General features: G+C 49.1%; 1 protein-coding gene across 1 annotated transcript in view; it reads left to right on the top strand.

Moving 5' to 3' along the window:
* mdga2a (MAM domain containing glycosylphosphatidylinositol anchor 2a) overlaps nt 1-27080 on the top strand; it is a 37338-nt gene that overhangs the window by 10002 nt on the left and 256 nt on the right. Inside the window, 11 exon segments of the mRNA XM_067243272.1 lie at nt 117-446; nt 3561-3854; nt 9862-9950; nt 9952-10135; nt 15520-15668; nt 20728-20905; nt 23970-23990; nt 24421-24576; nt 25193-25357; nt 26331-26461; nt 26912-27011. Of these exon segments, the coding sequence (XP_067099373.1) occupies nt 117-446; nt 3561-3854; nt 9862-9950; nt 9952-10135; nt 15520-15668; nt 20728-20905; nt 23970-23990; nt 24421-24576; nt 25193-25357; nt 26331-26461; nt 26912-27011 (1797 nt within the window).

Below are 27080 nucleotides of genomic sequence, written 5' to 3'. Positions count from 1 at the left end.
GTGGAGGGGGGGGTTGTTCATCGGAATCCCAGCCCTGTCCTCTCGCTCGCTCACACTCGCTCTCTCTCTCTCTGTCCCTCTAATCCTCTAATCTCTTCTATTTCCACGTCCTTCAGGCCTGAGGAAAGGTCGTTTCTGGATCACCCCTGACCCCTACCACAATGACGACAACATCCAGATCGGCCGCGAGGTCAAGATCTCCTGCCAGGTGGAGGCCACGCCCCCTGAGGAGCTGATGTTCGGCTGGCTGAAGAACGGCCGGCCGCTGCGCAGTTCGGAGCGCATGGTCATCACCCACACCGATGCCGAGGTGTCCCCCGGCACCACCAACCTGGACATCATCGACCTCAAATTCACCGACTTCGGCACGTACACGTGCGTGGCCTCGCTGAGGAACGGCGGCATCCCCGAGATCAGCATCGACGTCAACATCTCCTCCACGACAGGTGAGAGGTCCCGGAGAACACACTTCTTCTAGAGCTGTTGACCTTTTCTAGAACTGTTGACCTTTTCTAGAACTGTTGACCTGTTCTAGAACTGTTGACCTTTTCTTGAACTGTTGACCTGTTTTAGAACTGTTGACCTTTTCTAGAACTCTTGAACTTTTCTCGAACTGTTGACCTGTTCTCGAACTGTTGACCTTTTCTAAGGCTGTTGACCTGTTCTCGATAGGTTGAGGTTTGGTTCCTCTTTCCTACCATATGCTAGTCCAGGACTGTCTTCTACTGGAGGGCTGTAGAGGTCTAGTATCTCTGTCCTACCATGTCCTAGTCCAGTCCTGTAGGGCTGTAGAGGTCTAGTCCCTCTGTCCTACCATGTCCTAGTCCAGTCCTGTAGGGCTGTAGAGGTCTAGTCCCTCTGTCTTACCATGTCCTAGTCCAGTCCTGGAGGGCTGTAGAGGTCTAGCCCCTCTGTCTTACCATGTCCTAGTCCAGTCCTGTAGGGCTGTAGAGGTCTAGCCCCTCTGTCCTACCATGTCCTAGTCCAGTCCTGTAGGGCTGTAGAGGTCTAGCCCCTCTGTCTTACCATGTCCTAGTCCAGTCCTGGAGGGCTGTAGAGGTCTAGCCCCTCTGTCTTACCATGTCCTAGTCCAGTCCTGTAGGGCTGTAGAGGTCTAGCCCCTCTGTCCTACCATGTCCTAGTCCAGTCCTGTAGGGCTGTAGAGGTCTAGCCCCTCTGTCTTACCATGTCCTAGTCCAGTCCTGGAGGGCTGTAGAGGTCTAGTCCCTCTGTCCTACCATGTCCTAGTCCAGTCCTGGAGGGCTGTAGAGGTCTAGCCCCTCTGTCCTACCATGTCCTAGTCCAGTCCTTGAGGGCTGTAGAGGTCTAGTCCCTCTGTCCTACCATGTCCTAGTCCAGTCCTGGAGGGCTGTAGAGGTCTAGTCCCTCTGTCCTACCATGTCCTAGTCCAGTCCTGGAGGGCTGTAGAGGTCTAGTCCCTCTGTCCTACCATGTCCTAGTCCAGTCCTGGAGGGCTGTAGAGGTCTAGTCCCTCTGTCCTACCATGTCCTAGTCCAGTCCTGGAAGACTATAGAGGTGTGACTCCTGTCTTTGCTGGATCCAGTCCAGCAGTCTTCTGCTGTTTTCTTAGTCTGTGTCCTTGACTACTTTCACTTGAACATTCATCTCTGAGGAGCTGATTGGTTTGAAAGCTTCTCTGACAACTTGATAGTTGCTTTATTATCCCGAAGGAGAGGGGAGGAAGAGGATGAAGAGGATAATGACGAGGAAGAGTCTGAAGCTGTCACTTGAGTGTGTGACAGGAGTAAGGACACACAATGTCAAGGAGGTAGATGTAAAAGACACACAACCACACACACAATCACCAACAAACTCTCAAATTCAGTTTTTCTACTTGATCCTCCACTGTTACCATAGCAGCATAATAAGATCCAGTCGCTTTGATCCCAACAGGAGTGTTGTCACGCCAACTCGCCTGTAATCAGGATTCATCCACTCAATCAGCTCCAGCTCAGTGTTAATTGGTGTGGAAGTACTGCTAATATTTTCTAGCTTGTTTATACTTCAGACCCTCATGGTTATTTACAGCCTGACTGTGCTGGGTCACCTGTGTAAGCTTGTCTGATCATCTTCCAGTGTATGTGTGTGTGTGTGTGTGTGTGTGTGTGTAAATAGTGCATACTTCACATAGCTTAATGGCAGGCAAACTGGTCCTCTCTAAGTTGTACATCTATGGACATGTTTAGACGTAATTTATTTTAAAATGCTCAGGAGAGATGAGAGACAGTTAGAGATGAGAGACAGCACGTAGAAGCACAGTTATCGTAACCCTCCCTCCCTCTCTCCCCCACTCTTTCTCTCTCTCTCCCCCTCTCTCTCTCCATCTCTCTCTCTCTCTCTCTCTCTGGTGGGGGTTCTGACAGCCAGATGGAGAGGGAGTGAACCTCAGAACACTCAGTGAGATGGACATGGGATCGTTGTTGGCCATTAGAGCTACTTAATGGAAGAGCACAGAGTCTATAACCAATTTCAGTAGAACCTTCTAGACCTGCCCTGAAAGCTGGAAGAGGCCTGCTAGTGTGGTCTAACCTCGAGAGAATACACACATGCAAAAGCACACACACCTATACACACACACACCTATACACACACCCAGGTCTCGGGAGCAGGTTTCCTGCAGGGCCTTACGTAACCCAGTGCTGGTGGTGGCAGTGGGGGGGGGGGGTGTGCATGCATGCGGGGAAAAAATGTACGTGTAAGTTTCTGTCCCCTCTAACAATCCCCTGTATCTAGCTGTCTGGATGTGTTAGTAAGGCTTTGGGCTTGTCTTTGAATCAGTGTTAGACTTTGTTGTCCCATCCCTGTCCCATAGCCAATGGAGCAGAACATAACAAGCTGCAGTAACGCCCCACAGCAGCACAGCAGGAGCACAGTGCTGGGCTGCTGGTGCCCACGGCCAGGCCTTGAGGGTAACAGAACCCACAGCCTAAAACTGAGAGGACTCTACTGATCTACATGACTGACCTGAGACAACGTGTCTCCGGTCTCTGTTTCTCTCTCCCTCCATTTCTTCCCCTCTCTTTTGTTCCCTTCCTCTCTCTCCTCCTCTCTACCTCTCTCTACCTCCCTCTCTTTCCTCCTCTCTCTACCTCCCTCCCTCTCTCTCTACCTCCCTCCCTCTCTCTCCTCCTCTCTACCTCTCTCTACCTCCCTCTCTTTCCTCCTCTCTCTACCTCCCTCTCTCTCTCTCTACCTCCCTCCCTCTCTCTCCTCCTCTCTACCTCTCTCTACCTCCCTCTCTCTCCTCCTCTCTCTACCTCCCTACCTCCCTCTCTCTCCTCCTCTCCCTCTCTCTACCTCCCTCCCTCCCTCTCTCTCCTCCTCTCCCTCCCTCCCTCCCTCCCTCTCTCTCCTCCTCTCCCTCTCTCTACCTCCCTCCCTCCCTCTCTCTCCTCCTCTCCCTCCCTCCCTCCCTCCCTCTCTCTCCTCCTCTCCCTCCCTCGCTCCCTCCCTCTCTCTCCTCCTCTCCCTCCCTCGCTCCCTCCCTCCCTCTCCTCCTCTCCCTCCCTCGCTCCCTCCCTCCCTCTCGGTGCCTCCAGTCCCTCCAGAGTTGACGGTGCCGAGGGGGAAGTCCTCCCTGGTGGTCCAGGAGGGGGAGACGGTGGAGCTGCAGTGTCTGGTCTCTGGCAAGCCCAAGCCCATCATCCTCTGGTCCCGGGCCGACAAGGAGGCCGCCATGCCCGACGGAGCCATGACCACCGAGAGCTACGACGGCGTGCTGCGCATCCTCAACGTTTCCAGGGAGATGACGGGAACCTACCGTTGCCAGACCAGTCAGTACAACGGCTTCAACGTCAAACCCCGCGAGGCCCTGATCGAGCTGGTGGTGCAGTGTGAGTGGTCCTGAAGGGGTCTCCTATGTCTGCCTCTCCTTCCCTCCTGTCCCACACATCCTCATGTCCTTTCTGCTATCCACCATTTATGTCTCATCTTCTGTGTTCTACCAACTAGCTCTCATAGAGGGTTTTCAGATCCCTCATGCTGATAAAAAGAGATGGAGGGGGGGGGAAAGAGATTGATTGATAGAAAGGTAAATAGATAGCTGGATGGCTAATTCGATACCACTAGAGAGGGAGAGGTAGAGAGAGAATCAATGTCGGACCTACATCCTGTATCATTCACAAGGTTTGATATGAATTTCAACCTTGGGTGCTGAGAACAGGCCCAGGGCGGGAGCCTGATGTGTCCTAATCAGCTGCCCACCATCCATCCACGCGCAAAGGAAATGTTCCTCGCAAACCTTGACGCCCTGCAAAGAACGATGTGTAGTGGTTACATTTACATTTAGTCATTTAGCAGACGCTCTTATCCAGAGCGATTTACAGTAAGTACAGGGACATTCCACCCGAGGCAAGTATGGTGAAGTGCCTTGCCCAAGGACACAACGTCATTTGGCACAGCCGTGAATCGAACCGGTAACCTTCAGATTACTAGCCCGACTCCCTTACCGCTCAGCCACCTGACTCCTATGACTGACTTCCCGTCCATTAGTGGGAGTGGTTTGCTTGCTGTGTGCAGGAGATGAGGCAGGAGGACTGGGAGCATTTTGGAGAGGGAGGTGAGGGGAGGGGGGTAGGGTAGGGTATGTAATCATATAATCCATAATGTAAATAGCCCTTGGTGTATGTAACCTGGTGGAGTGGGGTTGGGATGAATGGTGTACAGAAGCGAGCTGGTGCTATGAATTAAGTGCGACGCGAAAAAGGAGATGAGAGAAGAGGAGAGGAGATCAGAGGGAGAGGAGAGGTGATGCAGGCTGGCTGGTGGAAACCCAGAACCTCTCTCGCTCAGATCACCGCTTCTCACTTCCTGGTGTCATAACTCCTCCGAAAAATCTGTCCGCCTCCCCCTGCTCACACACCACTGGTGCACACTGTGAGGAAAGAATGAGCCAGGGGAGCTGCGTGCGTGTGTGTGTGTCACTATGGCTCACCAGGACCATTGCCCAGTAGTGTGAGTCAGCCAAGGATGATCCCTGTGGGCAGCTTGTACTCTACGCTGTGCCCCACTCTGCCAGAGGGAGAGGAGGCATGAGACCAGCCCCACCACAGGCAACACAGAGGAGGGAACACACAGAGGGAATACACAGAGGGAACACACAGAGGAGGGAACACATAGAGGAGGGAACACACAGAGGAGGGAACACACAGAGGAGGGAACACACAGAGGAGGGAACACACAAAGGAGGGAACACAGAGGAGGGAACACACAGAGGAGGGAACACACAGAGGGAACACACAGAGGGAACACACAGAGGGAACACACAGAGGGAACACACAGAGGGAACACACATAGGAGGGAACACACAGAGGGAACACACAGAGGAGGGAACACAAAGAGGGAACACACAGAGGAGGGAACACACAGAGGGAACACACAGAGGAGGGAACACACAGAGGGAACACACAGAGGAGGGAACACAAAGAGGGAACACACAGAGGAGGGAACACACAGAGGAGGGAACACACGGAGGGAACACACAGAGGGAACACACAGAGGGAACACACAGAGGGAACACACAGAGGAGGGAACACACAGAGGAGGGAACACAGAGGGAACACACAGAGGAGGGAACACACAGAGGAGGGAACACACAGAGGAGGGAACACACGGAGGGAACACACAGAGGGAACACACAGAGGAGGGAACACACAGAGGAGGGAACACACGGAGGGAACACACAGAGGGAACTCACAGAGGGAACACACAGAGGGAACACACAGAGGAGGGAACACACAGAGGAGGGAACACACAGAGGGAACACACAGAGGAGGGAACACACAGAGGAGGGAACACACATAGGAGGGAACACACAGAGGAGGGAACACAGAGGGAACACACAGAGGAGGGAACACACATAGGAGGGAACACACATAGGAGGGAACACACAGAGGAGGGAACACAGAGGGAACACACAGAGGAGGGAACACACAGAGGAGGGAACACACAGAGGGAACACACAGAGGAGGGAACACACAGAGGGAACACACAGAGGAGGGAACACACAGAGGAGGGAACAGGAGGAGAAAGAGAGAGAGAGAGACCTGCGCTTATCTGTTCAGGAAAGCCGAACGGGAAACCAAAGCCTTTTTTTGCAGTTCATTCACATATGCGTTTAATTTCTTTCACTCATCACTCATCTTTCTGTCTCTTTTCTCGTCCCATTTATGTTGCATGTGAACATGTGTGGTGTGTGTGTGTGTGTGTGTGTAAATGTTTTTGTGTGCTTGTGTGAGTGTGCATGTGAGTCACGATTCTTTGGTTGGCCATTTTAACAGTTCTCATTATGTAACTCCTGCAGCGACTGTCCTTGAGAGCCGGCATGTAAGGTGAAGTTAGTATGAAAGCAGCAGACCATGGTATACAAATTGAGTAGATGGGTTCTGATTTACTGCTGCTTGTCTGCAGATAGTGTACACAATATAACCCCCCCCGTAGGTCAGTATTTTTTTTATTTTATTGTATATTTTATTTAATTCTAATTCCACTTAGTACTGCTAGTTTATTTACCCTTAGTATAGATAGTCCACATTTTTTAATTTTAGGTTCCTATATGTTTATTGTATGCACCTTCCTGCCAAAGCAAATTTCTTGCCTGTGCAAACTTTCATGGCGAATAAATCCCATTCTGATTCTGAACCAAAACATTGTGAATGATTGTGTGTGTGTGTGTGTGTGTGTGTATGGGTGTGGGGGAGATTCCATGTGTGTTTGTGCTAGCCTCCTATAACACATTGTCAAGACATTATGCTTCCATTGACAATAAAGGCTAGGCTAGGCTACGTTAGATTAGGCTAGGCTAGGCTAGGAGATAATCCTTGTCCACAAGCCTCATTACTGGTGGTGGAGCTGGGCACCAGAGTGAGCCTCTGGCTGTGTGGGTTTATGAGTGTGTATGTTTGTGTGTGTGTGTGTGCTTGTGTGTGTGTGTGTGTGTGTGTGCCCACGCTGGGTACCAGTGGGGCCCCTGGATGATGTCTTTGTACTTCCATCTCTGACAGCTGAGGCTGCTCCACTGCAGAGTCCATGGGGGCGGGATGGAGAGAGGGATGAGAGCAAAGAGGAGCGTGGAGGAAGGGGGGAGCAGTGAGAGAAAAGACAGGTTTGGGGATGTGGTTCTGCAGATGGACTGAGACGAGAACAGGAGCGAGACAAGGAGAGGGAGAAAAAGAAAGAAGGAGAGACCGAAATTTGGAGTGGAGGATAGAGAGAAGAGAGAGGGGAAGAGGGGCAGCAGGATGTTGTCACAGTCACCAGTCACCAGGGAGGTAGAAAGATTGCCCTGGATACCCCCGTGCTTTAAGCCCCCAGATCAGCATTACTCTGTTATATTGGTAATGAAATGAAAATAGACTTCTTTTTTCTCTCTCATCCATCTCATTCTACTCTCCATCTCTCTCTCAATCCCTCCATCCCCTCCTCCTCCCCCACAGCTGTCCCTCCCCACTCATTGACGCCATGGCGACTAGCCATCTGTTGAGGAAGAATGTGTGTGTATCCACAGTAGTGTGTTTAACCAGGGCAGCGTTTAACCAAAGATTTAAATAGAATTAATTACATTTTACATTCGACTACAATGGCTGCATATGTAACCACTGTATGAGGAAAGTGGAATGAATCCCCCCTCTAGTGGTACCCTTCCTGATATTTATTAGCATGCCACTTCTTGCTTACATCAGAAATGCACACCTCTCATTGTGGTTCATACAGGATGTGAGCTGAAGACTTGACAATGGCCGACCATTTTAATCCAGTTACGCAAGCGTGTATGATTGCTATTGTACACACAAACACACACATGCGTGCACACACACACACACACACACACACACACACACACACACACACACACACACACACACACACACACACACACACACACACACACACACACACACACATACAGCACAACCCACCAGGGTTCAGGGATATATGTAAAGGTGTAAAGTGATGAATTGCTCTCATGACTAACAACAACCTAACCATGAGTCTAGGCTGGTCAAGATAGGAGCAGATGTTAGACCCCCCCCCTCCTTCCTGCCCGGCCCAGAGCCACAGCTGCCAGCTCCACAGACTCCAGACCCACTCAGTCTTAATTGAATACTCCCAGGTCACAAACGTGAACCCAATTAACACTTATCTCCCCCTTAGTGCAGAGCGGAGACACTTGCCCTTTTTGTCCCTCCTCTCCCTCCATCCCTCGTTTCCACCTCAGTCCATCTCCTACGACACCTTATCAACTTGAGGGTTAATAGGATCTATTGGCCAGGGTACAAGCTAAACACTGACAAAAACGTAATTATGACGTGTGTGTGACTGTGTGTATCTGTCTGTGTATGTTGGTCTGTGTGTGTGTGTGTGTGTGTGTGTGTGTGTGTGTGTGTGTGTGTGTGTGTGTGTGTGCGTGTGCAGTTTAGCAGAAACTGAGTCGGGGGCCAGGGAGGGCATGCTGGCTTTGTTCGAGATTTCCAACCTCCTAAGAGGAGAGCTACGTGTGTGTGTGTGTGTGTGTGTGTGTGTGTGTGTGTGTGGGAGCATGTTTGTGTGGTTAGGGGTTAGAAGGGATTGTTCCAGGCATGCTAACTGTAAAGGTCAATGCCCACACTTGTCACTTTCACACCTACTTTTTGTTTGTGATGTGGCATCTGGCTTTGTAGCGGCGTTTGTGCATGCGTGTGTCTGTGTGTGTGCATGTCAGTGCAGATAGTGTAGTCCTGCAGTCTTTAGCATTCTCCAAACTTCAAATGAATTGTCTGGAATATTGATAGGAAGCTGATGATTATTTATGTGCTATTTGCAGTCTAATGAAAAGATAATTACAGCCGTTCTCTGACACTCACTGCCACCCTCGCACATCCATTCCTTCAGCATCACTCCAAACCCAACCGACCAAGATCACATCTCCCTCTGAAAAAGACCCAATTATTACTACTTTAAGCATTTCATCTTCGCCTGCAATTATTTTTTCCTCCAGTAATACAAAATAGAAAATGTCCTCTGAAGCGTATTGATGTTCACCCTTGTAGCACTCTATCCTACAACATGCTAATCTACCCCCATCCAGCATATAACAAGCATTAGGGATAGAGAGTTGGCCAAGAGGGCTTTAGGGAGGGAAGAGAGAAGATTAGAAGTATGTAGAATGAAGTCTAGAAGTATGAGTATCATCTGCTCTGAAGTGGTACTCAGATCTTTTGTGAACCAGGCCGGTTTTTCTTTGAACTAAATGAAAACAGTCCCTAAGGTATCCACCTCTTCCCTCAACTCCTCCGCCCTACTCCAGTTCTTCCATCTCTTCTTCCAGCTTCGTCGCCCATATCCTTCTTCTCTCTTTACCCCCTCCTCGTCCACTTCATCCTCCTCCTCTTCCACCAGGACGCTGTTAGCTGTGCTCTTTCCCTCCGTAAAGTCAACAGAGGACAGCTCCTCGGAGAACTCTGAATAAGATGGGAAGAGAAGATGGCCCTTTCTCAAATCCTTACTGCTCTGCCCATTATACTGCCCTGCGTGGGATAATAATCATAGAATATGATACAGCACTTTAGATGCAGCCCAGCGGTCCCACTCAATTTAGTGCAGAGTCAGGCAGTGGTTTTGAAAGTTTTGCTTTTTGCTTTTTACATCCAGTCCTCCGTGTCAACTCTCCTCTCGTGTCAGTAGCTCGTTAGACGCCACTGTATTTGTGTGTGTGTGTGTGTGTGTCTGTGCGTGCGTGCGTGCGTGCATTTGGGGAAAAGTTATGTGCTCCAGTCAACAAATGTTCATCTCATGTAACTAATCCTGTGTCATTTAGAAACTCACTACAGTAATCTAATCTAAATCATGTAATCCCAATGGCAGACCCCCCCACGGTGGAGCCGGTGTACACAGAGGTCCGTCAGGGTTTGGGTCGGGCCTTCCTCCTGACCTGCCGTCTGCTACGGGCTCACCCCGCTCCGCGACCTCAAGTACGAGTGGAAGCTGGGGACACGCCTTCTCACTGTTGGCACGTTCAACGATCAGCGGGATGACACAGACTACCAAGTTCGCAGCCTCAACCGCGAGGGATACGGAGAGTACACCTGTGACATCACAAACGAGGCCGGGGCGGGCCGCTGCACCTTCCTGGTCACGGGTAAGAGACATGTGACTCAGAGCGATGTATTATGATTCCTGGGACAGCTCTTCTCTGCTCTCCCCTCTCATCCTCTCTCCCATCCCCTCCCTTCCTCTCCCCTCTCCCCTCTCCTCCTCTCTCCCCTTCCCTCCCTTCCTCTCCCCTCTCCTCCTCCTCTCCCCTCTCCTCCTCCTCTCCTCTCCCCTCCCTTCCTCTCCCCTCCCCTCTCCTCCTTTCTCCCCGCCCCTTCCTCTCCCCTTTCCTCTCCCCTCTCCTCCTCCTCTCCTCTGCTCCTCCCCTCCTCTCCCCTCTCCTCCTCCTCTCCCGTCCCCTCCCTTCCTCTCCCCTCTCCTCCTCCTCTCTTCTCCCTTCTCCTCCTCTCCCCCTATCCTCCTCCTCTCCCCTCTCCTCCTCCTCTCCTCTCCCCTCTCCTCCTCCTCTCCTCTCCCTTCTCCTCCTCTCCCCTCTCCTCCTCCTCTCCTCTCCCTTCTCCTCCTCTCCCCTCTCCTCCTCCTCTCCTCTCCTCCTCTCCTCTCCTCTCCCTTCTCCTCCTCTCCCCTCTCCTCCTCCTCTCCTCTCCTCCTCTCCACTGTCTTCCTCCTCCCCTCTCCCCTCTCCTCCTCTGCCCTCTCCTCCTCCCCTCTCCCCTCTCCTCCTCCTCTCCTCTCCTCCTCTCCCCTCTCCTCCTCTCTCCTCGCTGTATTGATTAGGTTCATGTTCTCTTGATGTGAGTGGCTCTCAGCAGATGTGGGCTGCCGCTTCTCGTCGATACAGAGAGACAAGTGCCTTCCACTCTCTGATGAAAGGTTGCCCATGGCGACGGCGACAGGCCTTGTCACCGCTTATAAAGAAGACCGCAGTTCAACGCTTTAACAGCTAATAAGCTGCTTAACAGACACAAAACACCACCGCTGTGCTATGTCGACCCAGCCTGCATAGCATCTAAGTAGGTTAGACACTACTTACATAGTGTGTTTGGTATCAGGGTGGGTCTCTGGGCAGCGACCCGCATGCAATGTCAGGGAACTTTCTGTCATATCGTTGCTCTGAGGTGGCAGCTTGATTTGGGCTTAAATAAGAGGCCCTGCTATCAGAATCATCATCAGCCAATAGGGAGGCAGGACCGGGAGCACAATGGTTCTGACATCACTACAATCCAGCAGAATGCACCACTTACTGTAACCACCCCAGTCCTCACTGCTCCAGTCCTGTACAGATAGAGCAGCTGCTATCTCCCTGGCCTCCGTCTCTGGGCCTGCCTGACTCTGCACACCAGGATTTGCATCGTCAATGTCCTCCGCTGCACAGCAGGCAGGAAAGAGGATTAGCCCTCGCTCACCAGCGTGAGCCTCACCCGCCCACTCCCTCTCTCCTCCCCTCCATCCCTGTACCCTCCATCCTTTCTATATCCTCCTCACCCCTCCCTTCATCCCTTTGAAGGCTTCCCTACATCCTTCCATCCTCGCCGGCCTCCTCACTCCCCTCCCTCCTATCTGACCCACTACACTCCTTTCGCCCTTCCCTCTGTCCTCCCTCCATACACCACTTGTCAGCAATTTAGGGCAGGGAAGAGACCCCCCCCTCTGCCTTACAGCTTCTCAGACTGTCACACAGGGCGTGCATCATAAATGTGTGTGTTTGTGAGTGTGTCGGGTTAATGTTTTGTGTGTGTGACTGGATGGTGCTGATGGACTTCGTGAGTGTGTCTAGGGGAAGGTGACTCAGGCGTGTTTCTGTGACAGGCTAAAGAAGTAGGGACACTCGGCATCCATGAAAACATTGGTACGCTGTATTATCCCTGCCCTCCCAACTGCACCACTTAATGAACTGTGGTGATGCTGTCTGTTTGACTCCATGATACTCTCTAAGGAGGGAGTGTTAGTGTGACAAGCGCTCCTGCTATGAGGGATTAATCCGGAGATGTGTGTGCTTGCTGGGCCGTTCAGTAACATTAAAAGTTTGGGTTCCTTGAGAAGCCAGTCCTCGGTGTGGGGCTGTCAGGATGACTGCTCCTCCTGGTTGTTCCGGAGCGGTTACATTATGATGTAACTCGCAGACAACAGGGGGTATCTTATTAGCTGACTGAAGCTAAAGCACCGGATGATTGCTGGGTCACGATTCTCCAGGCTGTACTGCAATGGTAAGTCAGGTCTGAGGCATGGTGGAGAATTGCTCTACTAACAGAACAGGTGTGTGTGTATTAGTTACTACAGTATTGTGAACAGAGAAGAGTGTAAATATTGGACAGTCCAATTGTGGCCTACCAGCCTGCTGGACTGAAGAGCAAGGATACAGAAATAGGATCACAATAACTTTACCAGGCAGAACAGAACACAGCACAGGCCCTCATATAGACAACAACCAACAAGGACTGACAAAGGGAGCAAATGTATATACAGGGCAGGCTGATTACACAATAGACAACAGCTGTGTGATTGGAACGAGACACAGGTGTGCAGGGAGCCCGGGGGGGGGGGGGGGGGGGGGGGGGGGAGAGAGAGAGAGAGAGAGAGAGAGAGAGAGAGAGAGAGAGAGAGAGAGAGAGAGAGAGAGAGAGAGAGAGAGAGAGAGAGAGAGAGAGAGAGAGAGAGAGAGACAAAACTAGGACTGCAACACACACCCAGGGAGGCAGACAGAACATTAAACATTAAACTACACAAGGGCAAAATGAAACAGACCTTTAACAAGACACAGGTGAACAACATAAACGGGACTAGCCTAGCGCTCTGGGGATGCGAGGCATCACACTTATGCATCGCCAAACTCCGTCCAACTCCGTCGAACATTGCCAAACTCCGTCCAACACTCACCCTGGCAGATGCAGAGAAGCTTGTCCACGCCATTGTCTCTTCCAGGCTGGACTATTGTAATGCACTCCTCATCGAGATCTCTGGCAAGAGCATCCAGAGACTGCAATACATTCAAAACAGCGCTGCCAGGATCCTGATGAGAGTGCGCAAATATGATCTCATCACCCCATCCTGAAAACTCCTCACTGGCTCCCTGTCCCATTCACAATTCAATATAAGGTCTCCCCTCCTCACCCACCAGTGCCTTCACGGACATGCCCCCATTTACCTACAGGAACTCCTCACCCCCCAGACCTCCTCACGCACCCTCCGATCTGCATGCTAACACACCCTTAAAGCCCCTAGAACCAAGCTATGCAGCATGGGTGATAGGGCCTTTGTGTCTGCTGTGCCTAGGCTGTGGAGCACCCTCCCTGACCATTTTAGGGCCCCTCAGACGACAGATTAGGAAACCTAAAAACATATCTTAAAAAAAAAGCTTTTCACTAAATGTGTTTTATAGGTTTTGCTTTTAATAATTTATTGACCTTGATCTTTTTTATTATTTTTTATTATTAAACTTTGATTCTTTTTAATTTGTATTACTCTATGCTTTGTAGCACTTGGAGATTGCTTAAATATAAAGTGCAATATAAATACAATTTATAATAATAATTATTATTATTATGCTGTAAAATGCTAAATAAAGTGTGCTGCAAAAATGGTGCCAATCAGATTGTACTTCTGGATGGCTATTTGCATAGCATAGCAAACAAACCATTGAAATGAAGATTATAAGCGTCCAATGAACGGACTCCAGACCCCCAAAAAACCCTCTACAGCTACACAGTCTTCCTGCTAGGAGACCCGGGTACCTTCCAGTAGAACACACGGTCCAGCTGCAGTGTTCTGTGTCCTCTCTCTGACCTTGACCGAGAGGCTGGGAGTCAGGAGGGCCAGCACAGCCCAGGTTCAGCCCCTGCCTGGGGAGAGGGAGAGAGAGAGGAAGGTCAGCCTGCCTCTTTTAAAGTGTTTTTTCCAGTGGAAAAAGAATGTGCCGTCCTCTCTGTTTTTGTACTGCCCTGACGAATCATAATTATGGAGAAAAAGAGTGTTGTCTTTTTCGACGAGAACGTGGGAGACAACAAACCCGACAGATAGTCCTATTGATCTAGCTGAACCTTTAATAATGTATGATTCAGTCAAACACGATAAAATATTTATGTTTTCATTAAAATCCTCCATCTTCATCTCGCCATGAAAACAATCCAATATTAATGCATCTGGTTTAAAAACATAATGGCCCCCAAACTTAATATAGATTTTATTTTTTACTGTCAATCTTTTTTTTAAGGTCAGTACTTCAAGGACAGTACTTTCGTTTTGGGAGTTTTGATCGGTATACTTACCATAACAATGTGCTCTGTAGCAATGAGAGACAGAGACATCTCCATACAGTTAACCTAAACTTAGTCCATTGCCCCTGGCCCGGAGCCACATCCACAGTGCTTCCTCATCCTAGAATGTGGAGAGAGAGCATGGTCTCTCCTGTGAAATGGTCCTACTTGAAGATCACACGCACGATACTGTCTTTTCCATGGCCCAGTGTGTCCTGAGGCTCAGGTGGAGATAGTGGAGAGCAGGGAACTAAATTAGATGTCAGCTGTATCAAATCAATTTTGACAAGGGCCTTCCAGTAGTTATAGGCCTGGTGACAGGTCAATACGTGAAACGAAGTACACTTCAACATGTCCGCCTTGGTTGAGCTCTCGTTTTCCTCCACGACATCTGAAGGAGCTGTTTATGTGGCAGTACCTTCCAAAGGCAGTTTAATACCCCAAAATCCAGAGATCCCCAGCTCTCGCTCTGCACTGCTCAACACCTTCCTCACCCTCCTCCCTCCATCCTACTCCTCCCTCCATTCTGCCCTCCTCCCTTCTCTGCATCCTCCCCCTACCCTCCATCTCCCGAGCTCCAACTCTCGACTGCTCACCAGAGACCTGGAGACAGGTTCATCTGTGGAGCAGTACAAATACCTCTCCTGTTTCACATCAAAGCCCAGTCAGAAGCACTCTTGTCACTTTCTGATAACTGACTCCTAACTCCTTCTTAGGCATCCAGAACAGCTCCTCCGTGTCATATTCATTTCTGCTTTTCGCTGATCCCAGTGGTGGAGCAATAAGCCCATCTCCAAGCCCCCAGAACCTGCTACCCCAATGTCTGGCTGATGTTTTGGGTTGGCCAGGATGGAGACGGGGCCTGGCTGTAAAGCTGCTTTCATGCTCTGTCAGATCTCACAGAGAAGAGGAAACCCAGTCTCCACTTCAGGATTTTTTGTGTCCATGCATGCTTTGAACTGCTGGGGTACGTTCGGCTGTTTTTACGTTTCGGAGCCTGTTAAAGAGAGTAAATCTATCCGTTGGACGGGCTCTTCTCACAGTGGCACGTCACATCAGCCTGCTATCCCACAGTGTGAGAGGATGCTTGTATGTGGTGGTGACAGAGATGGAGAAGCCTGTCTTAACGACAGCTGCTGTACACAATTGAACTGTGTGGAACACACAAGAAGGTCTGACGTTCCGGAATGTTTCCATATTCTGTGTTTCCTGACAGGAAAGGCGTTCGCCCCGGAGTTCTACTATGACACGTACGGCGCCTTGTGGCAGAACAAGCCGCGCGTCTACGGGTTCAAGCTCCAGTGGACCCAGCAGAACCCCGGAGCAGTGGACCGCATCATGGCCTACAGGCTTGGAATCAGACAGGTGAGGGGGGGGGGGGGGACAGGAGGATGATGGTGATGCACTCCGATGACTTTCAAGACCTTGTTTGTTCGTAAATAGTCCCATTATACTGTAGGATCCTATCATTGCAATTTCAACCTCTGCTCTGCTATTGAACTCAGCTCTGCTATCAGCTCTGCTATCATCTGGGAGCCTTGGATCAGCAGTGATGGCAGCTTTATGACCTGTTGTGGGACTCATCTGTTCTACACCTGTGTGTACTCGGTCTCTCTGAGACCGATGTGTCTGCTTCTACAGAGCCCAGTGTGGAGGGAAATGGACCGAGACAAGGGTTGTCGGTTTGAGGGACAGTCAGACTGTCAGTCAGTAATTTTTTTCTCCATCCTCTATCCCTCTATCCCTCTATTCTTGCCTGGTATTCGAGTGCTTCTGTTTCCCCTTCCTGTCTGCCTCTCCCCCACCTCCCCCTGGGCTCAGCTGGGGAGGCCCAGTGCTCTGCCCCCTTCTAATGACATCATGCGGCGTGATTTATACCTCTGTCAGGTTTGTCATTGCTGGTCGCCACCCACTGGGGCTCAAAGTCAAAGACAAGAACACTAGTCCTACAGAAGTGTGGAAGCCCACTAGTGTTGAAGTACTGTTTATAAGCACACAAAAACACCGTTTGGTTCTATGCTTCTGGTGAGATTGAGTTGAGACACATCACACTTGGGGGAGGGTTGCAGTGGTAGACTCACATACACACACATACACGTAGATCAATGTAGTTTCAGCTGGGCACAGCACCAGGCTACTGTGGACCCACCCAGCTGGACCAGGAAAGGAGTTAAGTGCCTTGCTCAAGGGCACACCCGTAGAGAGAGCAGCTTCTTAATCACGTCACAGCGCAGAGAAGAGAGAGGAGCACCGAGGTCATATTCTTTTTGCTAGCCAGAGCTCGCTCTCTCTTTCGCTCTATCTCTCTCTTCCACACTGTTTAAGAATTTGAGTCAGCATTGAGCTATGAAGAATTTACCTGCCTAAGCACGGGAGGGAAAGGAGGGAAGAGGGGGGAGGAAAGAAGAAGAGCAAGGGCTGGAAACTAATTGAGGAGGAGCCAGAAGGGCCAAGCTGGCCAATGAGATAAGACTTTCAGCCGACATCAACCAATAACACAAGACTTTCAGCATCAGTGGTGGAATTCTCTAGAACAGGAGGTGAAGCATGTGTCTAGTGACATGTGCATGAGTTGTGCCGAAAAGTAGCATCTCAGCATCTGTGTGTATGTGTGTAAGAGGCCTCACCCCCCCCCCCCCCCCTTCCCACTCTCTCTCCCGCTCTCTCTCTCTCGACTTCCTGCACAGTCTTGTCAGAATGACGGTTCAGTACAGTGACACTTTATGGAGATTCTGTATTGTGTTTTGTCTTGCTCTGTGCATTACAGAGGTTTTCTCCTACAGCCCCATCCATCACCACAGGCACATGTGTGTGTATCTGGTCTCCAGTAGCTGTAGGCACTACTACCCTCTCGTGTCCTTCTGTCTCTCTCTCTCTCTCTTTCTCTCTGTGTCACACACATGCAGACGCTAACACACAGACACACACACACACACACACACACACGCGTGTGACATATCCAGGACAGCAGTTGCTTTGTGAATGAGGGAGGGAGGTCATGTTTTTTTTATGAACCATTCTGTTTACAAGTATCTTGTATTTGTTTTTGTACTTTGTTTTGTTTTGTATGTGTACTTTACAACTGGAGAAGGTTAGGATTAGTGGATAGCTATTACTGTAATCTACAGACCATGTACACACTTTCATTCAAGATCAAAGGTCACCCATTAACTAGAGGCTAAGTGGTTTTCCTATGAAGGAAAAAGAAAAAAGTCTAGCTCGTTAACTAAAGAAATAAGAGTCTTATTGTTACGTGAGGGGGAATTTTTCTTGCTATATTATTTCCAGTGCTTTCATCATCATAGTTTAACTTCTCCACTCCAGCCTGGTCTGGCGGACGTCACAGTGGCCTGGGCTACCATCCCACTGTCCAGCTGTTCTGGTGCGTGGGTGTGGGAATGTGTGTCTACAAAATGTGATAATTGCCGAAATTACAGATAATAGGACCGTTGTTTAAGTACTATCAGGCTGCTGCTGTTGCTGTTGTTGTTGGCATTGAGTTGCCATTGTTTTACTGTCATGCCACTGTGTATTGCTCGGGGCAGCTTAATAATGAAACTGTGTATGGAGTTAGTATTGGGGTCAGCTCTAGCATGGCCGGGCCTGGCTGTGTTGTGCAGCGTACGCTATGTGCTGCTTACCTACCGTTGGTCTGCTAGGGCCACTCAGCTCTCCCTGATACGGATTACATTAACATTTAGTCATTTAGCAGACGCTCTTATCCAGAGCGACTTATGGTAAGGACTGAGGTGAAGTGCCTTGCCCAAGGACACAGCGTCATTTTGCAAAGCTGGGAATCGAACCGGCAACCTTCCGATTAATAGATTTCCCTAACCGCTCAGCCATCTGACCCCCTATTATTAACATGAGACTGGACACCACAGACGAACACACAAACGCTTACATACTGTTGCTCTCTTTACTCCATGAAGGAGAACTGGGAGTCTATAATGTCCACATGAACGCTAAGTGACGGGACAAGGGAGAGAGAACAGGAGAGAGCGAGAGATAACAGAGTGTTGCAACCCCAGTGTAACAATGTCATCATAGCACTCCAGCGTTCAATTATAGAGAAAATGTCTGTCTGTCAATAGATATCTGGAGGGTGAGGGGGAAGAGGGTGGGGGGGCAGGGGGCAGTCAGAGAGCTGGCACTGACATGTTGTCCTGCTCTCTGGCTGCTTGAAGTGTGTGTATATGTGTGTCTGTGTGTGGGCGTGTTTTCAATTAGAGTGTGCTTACGGATGGGCGAAGACGGAAGGAGGAATCAGTGAATGCTGCCCTCCCGCTCTGAATGCATGGAGGCTCTGGATGGGGAGGGGTGAGGAACAGACGGGGGGGGGGGGGGACGTGGCGAGGGAGGAGACGAGGAGCTTCAGTTTAAGGGATCGGAGTACAAGCCCTGTCTGTCGTGCCCTTCCTGCACTGAGCGTGCCCAGACCCAGGGGGTGTGGCCCACTCTGCTTGTAGGCGCCCGTCAGCGCCTCGCCACACTGCCTCCGATTGGCTCACAGCGGGGGGCCCTTATCGAATCTGACGCCCCGCTTCGGGTCTGTGATTCTCAGTCACTGTTCTGCTGATCTGCTTAATATCCTCTGTGGTGACTACTTGTCTCCGCTCCGAAGCTCCCACTCCCACTCACACACAACACACATAAGGATGCACACGCACTGCTATCAGCTGCTGCAGGCTTAAGTCCCCTTCTGTACCCCTCTCCTAACTGAGCTCTCTGGGGGTGACAGACTGTCTCTGTCATTTTCCTTTCCTCTCTATGCCCTTTGTCTCTAACAGACTCTCTATGTTTCTTTTTCTTTCTCTGTTTCTCACTCTCTCTTTTAAACACAAAACCCACAGATAAACTTCTCACACATGAGCACACATACAGATGCCTTTTATTCTCTCTTTCGCTCTCTTCTCGCTCTCTTCTCTCTCTCTCTCTCTCTCTCTCTCTCTCTCTCTCTCTCTCTCTCTCTCTCTCTCTCTCTCTCTCTCTCTCTCTTTCTCTCTCATAAATGATATGACTTGTTGCCATAGCAACAAGGCATTTTTACCTCTGACAGGAAACCCAGCACAGCATGGCAGAATACACAAGGATCAATGCTAACACATCTAATGCTAACTCCTGTAGCGTTCCAGGCGAGAGTGACATAACCAGGAAGTTCCCCTAACCCCCACTGTGTCTTAGGATCGGTCAGTGATATGGGATTCCTGACCAAATGAAGCTCAAGCCATTAGGTTAGCAACCAATCAGGTGCTCGCGTTAAGCTCAGCTCTGAAAGTGCCTGGAGCTTTAGTAGTGAAGGTAACGGTTCTGCTGGTATCAGATACAGAATAAGATCAGGACCATGAAGACAATCACCTGAACCGTTTAACTGAGTCTTTCCACCGGTTAATCGTCTGCTCTCACCAGAGACCGAAACACCTTCACCCACAGCTAAGAACACTTGCTCTTTATGTCTTTTTCTGTTGAAGCACACCCAGGGATGAACTTGTGTGTGTGCGTGTGTGTGTAATTCCTGCCACTGATATTTGAATAAAAGGTCAGTTAGGAGGAAATGAAATGTCAGGGTGCTGGGGCTGTGAAGTGGGAAGACACACACCTTCTACGTGCATATCCAAGAGAGAGGATCTGCTGATGAAGGGAGTTTGGGGAGATGCCTCGGGCTCCAGCTCTGTGCCCTGCCTCAGGATGTCAGGCTGTCCTACAAGCTTTAAGGTTATATTACTGCTTCACATCAGCTAGCAACACAGCTGGGAGAGAGGGAGAAAGAAAGAGAGAGAGAGACCATTGTTGGAGATGGGAAAGTGGTTTTGTGAAAAGTCAGAGAGAGAACCAGAAATTGATAGAGAATCAGAAAGAGGGAGTGGGAAAGAAAATAGATGAGCACGAGATGAGAGAGGTGAGTGGTCCTGATATTGGAAACAAAATCATTTCTAGTGTTTTCTCTCAGGGATGCTGACTTCCCACCAACCCATATTCCTGTTTCTCTCCTTGCTCAGCCAATCATCTTCTCCCAGTTTCGTCACAGCTATAATCCCCCTCTCTGTCACACCAGGGCGCCCAGAGCGGGGCTGGCACAATGCTCTGCACCCAGGGAAATATCACACATGCCAGTTGTCATCGCCAACATCAACAGTCATTAGTGACAAAGTGGCAGAGCGGCTTCTGTTGAGAAAGTGTGTGGGTGCATGTGTGTGTGCGCGTGTGTGTGTGTGTGTAAACGTGGCCAGGTTTTGTTTGCCTCGTAAACAAGTGTATTTATTATGTGACAATAGACGCAAACGAGTCCCGTTGACGTTAGACCTCTACAATGTGTTTGTGTTGGGTTCTCATTATGCCCTGTCTCTCTCTCCCTCTCTCTCTCTCTCTCTCTCTCTCTCTCTCCCTCTCTCTCGCTCTCTCTCTCTCTCTCTCTCTCCACCAGACCAGTCAGTCTCGATGGTGGGAGCAGGAGATCTCCATGGAGGCTCCCATCCAGAAGGGAGAGTTGATCACCTACAACCTGACCGAGCTGATCAAGCCTGAGGCGTACCTTGTCCGCCTCACCCCCATCACCCGCTTCGGAGAAGGAGACTCCACTGAAAGGATGATCCGATACAGTGGTAAGCAGAGACCAGAGGCATTTTAGCATTTCATCTAACCTGCTGTTTTCTAACTCAGAGGCCCAGCATTCCTTTTTTTATTGATGCTTTGCTTTTCTGTTCCATTTAGTCCATTATTCAGTTCTGTTTCCATCCATTCCGTTCTATGAAGTGCCAATTGTTACGTTTTCATTTCATTTTTTTTCAAGGGAGGTAAGGGCAGTCCATCCTTGGACTTTTATCAACAGTTCTCTTTGTTTACGGAATACACAATAAACAGGAAGCTGGAAGCTGTCTAAGGAAATTGGAACATGTGGGCACAATGGAACATTCTTTAAATGCTCCGTTATTGTCATGTCATGGCCCCTCACGCAATCCCCCTCTACAATGGCTGCAGTGTGGACCTGCATCAACACAGTTGAACTATCCTTTATCATAGGCCACCTACGCCCCAGTTGAAAGGCTACATGGACAGGCAGTTGTGTGGTGCAGGTCGTACTAATCTGCTCTGGGGCAGAGGTGTGCTGTCATAATGGGCGAATGATTTAAATGGTAATAGAGACCCCTGCTGGTTAAGAAAATATTATTAGATCATTTCGCAGGTGTGATTAGGGAGGGGATTGAGGGAAGAAAAATGTTCTGTTGGACTGATAATACGATTTGCTTTTGACTAAAATCAGCCACTGCTCAACCTAACTTATGAAACTGTTACTCCTTAATCTCCTTTCTTCTCCACTCCACTTCTTTGTCATTCGACTCCCACCAAATAAGACAAGGAAATATCAGCTTTACCTGGAAAATAATTGAACCCCTCCAGCTAGGATTGGCCAGTTAGTTGCTAACATCATGTGGTCCAGATTCTCTCAGAGTTGAACGCCTCATCAGGGACCTCGGCTCTGTAGAGCTGCTGTCCAATCCTCTGCCCCCTGCTGAACCCATGTGACTCTGGGAGGAGGACACAGCTCTCTGGCTCGGTTCACTGACCTGGTGATTAAATACTTCCAGCTTGTTTACTGCCTGTGTGCTCCCTCTAACCAGGTGAGAGGGGCAAGCAGGAGTGAAGAGCATCGCCATCCATCCATTCATCCATCCATCATCCATTCATTCTTTCATAAATCCATCCGTTTGTCCATTTGTTAGGCATCCCTTCTTTCAGAGAAGTGCCCCCATGAAGTTTGAATGTCTCTGGTTGCTTGAACAGTTTTGCTACCTGCAGGTAGAGAGAGTAGTGTTTGCAGGGCAGTTCCTTCTCTGGCTTCTGTCCCAGTTCAATATGGCAGCTGCCAGACACACTGGCAGGCTAATGACAGCACGGAGATGCTCTACAGACACACACACACACACACTCTCTCTACTCTCTCACCCACGCACAAATTGGCTGTGAGTAGATATGTGTGACAATCCAGCCTCCAGTCCAGCTGCGCCTCATCGTCGTGTGACACTGAGAGGCGATAATGACTCAGAACAGTGACACGGCATGCACGACAGATAATCACTCTACCCAGGTGCCTCACTAAGACCCATTACCTCAAATCCACTGTAACTACAATTACCTGCTAAATGCCTTGGTGCTCATCTCTTAACTGGCCTTCCAGTCCTGTAGTGAACAGCCCGTGCCAGCCCCTGACATCAAGTAGGTGCTACCTCTCTGGACAGGAAGACCATCTCTCCTACGCCCAGTGTTATAGAGCATGAAGATGATGGTGGTAGATGTTTGTAGGTTGTGACAATGTGAGAATTAAGCCTTGACAATCAACAGGCTGGCACATCATATAATTAACTGGTAGATGTGAGCAAATGGTGGTGGATTTTCACCATGCAGGACTGGAGGCTTGATGCTGTCTGGCTAGAGAATGCTATTCCAGTCCCTCACACACTCCACACACACTCTTCAACACACACAATTAAATCGAATGTACATTCCACACACCCACGTCACACGCACACACTCCACCAACATTTTCAAACACCCCTCAACACTCCACATACACACTCCAGTCACACATCATCACAGCTCTCAGATTCTAAGTAGCATTGGCAGCAAGTCCATTCCTTCTTCTGGATAACACAACAGCCTCCGCTGCCTGGGGCTAGGCTGTACACACACACACCCACACACACACATACTTTATACCAGGCTCCACACACTCACACACCCACGCATACACTCTACACACACTTCTCACACACAGCAGATCACTTCTCATATTTACTATTGTATCGCGGTGTCTGCTGTTAAGAGTTGTGGATTCAGACCATGTCCGTTCTGGCCCAGAGACCCTGGAGAGAAGCTGAATGGACACGTCTCAAAACCAGTGTTGTTCTTCCTTCTCCTTCACCTCCCTTTCCTTTTCCACTTTCTCTCCAAACCCCTCTCTTCCTCCTCCTCTGCGGTGCTGTCTGTGGTGCACTGGGCTCAAAGAGCACCCAGAGTCTGTCACTTATCAGCTAATGCAGAGTGTGTTGCCAAATATGCAACATCTGTTCTCCTCAACCAAGACAACCTCCCTCCTCTCCCTTGCCTCCCCTCCCCTCCCTCCCTCACAGGGAACAGCTGGCTGCTTTAGTAAGGAGGGGGATGGAAACTCCAATGCATAATTGCCTTCTAGATTGCAGCTTTAGGGAAAAAAACAACAACAATATGGACAAATCATTAACATCTGACAATATTTACAACAAACACCCACACTCCAGCATTGCACCGCCACTGCTAAAATGACAATAATTTCATAGATATGAGATGTAACGAGCTGTTGATGGCTTAAAGCTTGATTTTTTAATTAATTCATTGAGGTTTCAGCAATTGGACCACTCTATCTCTGCCTCTCTTATCTCTCTCTCTGCACCTCCCTTACTTTTCTCTCTCTCTCTCACTATCTCTCTCTCTTTCATTTCCAGAATTGTTTGTCTTTTTGAACAGCTGTTGTTTTGGTTCTCCTGCTTTACTATTCTGGTCCTATCTGAAGGTCTGGTCATTATCACTGACTGCTCCTCGCTGTGTGCAGAGGTTAACTGTCCCTATAAGACTCGGTTATTCTGGAAGTTTCAGCTCTTTTCTCAGATGTATCCCTCTTTTGTCTTTCAGCTCCTGTCAACCCTCATCTGAGTAAGTATCCCTCTCCTCCTCCCTTCATCCCTTCCTACTTTCTCCCTCAGGCAGATTGTAGCGTAAACATTTTATTACCCATCATGCACAGCTGTCCTGACTTAACAGAGACAGAGCAGAAAGAAGTTTATGATGAGTCAGATGTTTAATGTCTGCCGTAAACAACTCATTAATGTTACATTAACTGTAGTGAAGAGATTGTTAAGGTCAGAAAGTACTTTACCGTGGTGTACATGATTAATTACTTTCCCTGTCTTTCATCACCTTTAACATGCAGTATTGCTGCTGTAAGATGAAGTTGGCAATGCATTACAAAGTGTTACGGTTAGGCTGAAAATGTTACTGTTTAGTGGCAGTCAATTTGGAAAAATACTTAACATGAGTTGTACCTAACTTTGTATGTGTGTGTTTGTGTTAATGTCATGTGCAGGAGAATTCCAGTGTGGTTTTGAGGACGAGGCGGTGTGCATGTTCACCCAGGATAAGACTGATGAGTTTGACTGGACACGCCATAGTGCTGCCACAAGAGACACCAAGTACACCCCCAACACTGGGCCTAGCAGTGACCGCAGTGGCTCCAAGCAAGGTCAACACACACACACACACACAGGCAATCACACACACAAATGTAATGTATGCATGAAAAGAGAAGAACAAAGAGGGAGAGAGAGAGGGAGAGAGAGAGGGAGAGGTGACTGAGATCTCTTGCTCTGCTGTAGGGACAGTGTGTGGTTTCCCGTCAGGGGGAAGGTACCATCTTTGTGAATTATGATTGGCTGTCGGCACCCGTCAGTCTCAGACGGCCAGTGGAAGCTGAGGAGCAGCTTTTCTTTTGAAAAGGAAAATAAAAATAATCAAGTCCCTCTCTCCCACAGTTCTCCTCCAGTCCCCTCCCAGGCCATTAGAATAAACCAATTAACAGACCTGGGTCCATGGGGGGACATTTAGCTGAAGCATTTGACGATGTGCTGAGATGGAGAGGGGCATCATTAATCGACGACTTTTAATTATCCGGGGCGTTCAGACGAAGCCAGGGAGTGTCTCAGTCCCCCGCTCCCTTCAAACTCTCTCAGTGTAGAAAAGAGATCCTGACGCGTGTTTTTTTGGGTGGTTGTGTCAAGGCTTTTTAATATTCACGTTTACGCTTACATTGTTCATGTTATGGTTGTGTAATGGATGTGCAACGGCTGCTGGACCGTCAGGTTTCTACATGTACATCGAGACGTCCCGGCCTCGTCTGGAGGGGGACAAGGCTCGCTTGGTGACTCCGTCTTTCAACGTGGCGTCCAAGAGCCCCTACGGTACCGTGACGGCCGTCCCCTCCTACTGCTTTGCCTTCTACTACCACATGTATGGCAAGCACATAGGTGAGGTCCTCTGCACACACATCCTGCATGCACGTCCACAGTACTGTGCAAAAGTCTTAGGCGCCAAAGATTCTTTTTCACGTGATTATTGTCTTAAATATTTGTTTGTTTGGTCTTGTGTATTTGTGCGGCAGTGTGAAATTGAAATTTGAAATGTAGAATGTTGACATTTTGTAGTCTTTCATTCATTATTTTGTAGAGCATTTGTGCTATATCCAAAATGTATGGAAGATTAAGAATAGCATTTATAGCTTCCATATATATGTGGAGCTGCTCCCTGGTGAGTAGATAGGCGGCTTTCTCTTTCACCCCAGGTTCTGTCCTTCTCTCACCCGACACCTTATTATCACACATCAACTCTGAGGTGTCAGAAGCTATCCGAGATTGACCACTCAGTGTTTGCAGACAAAAAACAAACACGCATAAGTGCACACACCAACAACAAACATGTTTATCATTATCACACACCCACATATATGTCCACAATCAAACCTGTTTTCACACATACACACACACACACACATACACACACACACACACCTACACGCACACAAACTCTCATCATCTTTTGTCACACAAACACACATTTAGCACGTACTTAGAAAACACACATACCTCTAGGTTGTTTTGTTCCGCTCTCTCCAATACAAATCACTCTCTGACCCTCCGTCAGCATGCGATTGGCCCCACTGGACCCAGGGGCCGAAGCCCCACCCCCCTTGCCTGTTCTCACGAGTCCGTCCTCAGCCGACGGCCCCTGTCACACACACGAACCCCTGACCTCCTGCACATGCTCCAGGAAGATGCCAATCTAGACACATCCTATCTAGTCTCTCTCTTCCTGTTATACATCTTTATCTCGGAGTCTCCTCTGTTTCTTGATAACAATGAGGATGACCTGACAGAGACACAAGCTGTACATGTACCCAGAAACTCTGATTTACAATGATGATGATGATGATGCTGTCTCCAGGGGCTTTGAATGTGTACCTGCGCCAGAAGACCCAGCCCCCTTCGGAGACCTCCGTGTGGACCCTGCGCGGTCACCAAGGCGACAGCTGGAGGCAGGCTAAAATCAACATCCTCCCAACCGCATCTTTCCAGGTGGGCGGGCAAGGTTGCCCGGACACTCCTACTGTTGTCATTGCTGCTTCTGCGTTATGCCAACACTAATACTACCTAAAGCAGAGAGATATTACAAATTATGAAGAAGATTCTTATACAACATTTAGTTCGGACCAAGTAATATATTTAACAATAACAGAACTGGGACTGCTAAATTTATATGTATCACTCTGCTTCCATTAACAACTGTTAGTCGCAAGTGTGGAGGAATATGTTTGTGTTGCTTGGCAACAGTCCAGTCCCAGTCCAGTGGCGGAACTAATTTGTGTTAGCGGATCCAAACAAATGATTTAATAAACAAACAAATCATAATCTGTTGTTAACTAATGGCTTTTGTACAACTGTTCAAAATCAACATTGCAATTTTTTTATGTTTTGGTAAAACTATGATAACAACCTTGAAACGCTTCATCCATCTTGTTCCTATAGTTGGTTGTGGAGGGAGTTCGCGGGGCGGGGATCGAGGGGGATATTGCCATCGATGATGTCACCATAGAGGAGGGAGAGTGTAAAGACCCGCCCCCTATCAGTAAGTAAACGGAATATGGAATGTGCAATAAAACCAACGATTCTGACATCGATTCTGATTTTAATTCTG

This window comes from Osmerus mordax, chromosome 9 (assembly GCF_038355195.1).
Source record: "Osmerus mordax isolate fOsmMor3 chromosome 9, fOsmMor3.pri, whole genome shotgun sequence".
Lineage (NCBI taxonomy): Eukaryota > Metazoa > Chordata > Actinopteri > Osmeriformes > Osmeridae > Osmerus > Osmerus mordax.
Note: the sequence above shows the minus strand (reverse complement) of the source record. Positions and strands in the feature narration are given on the sequence as shown.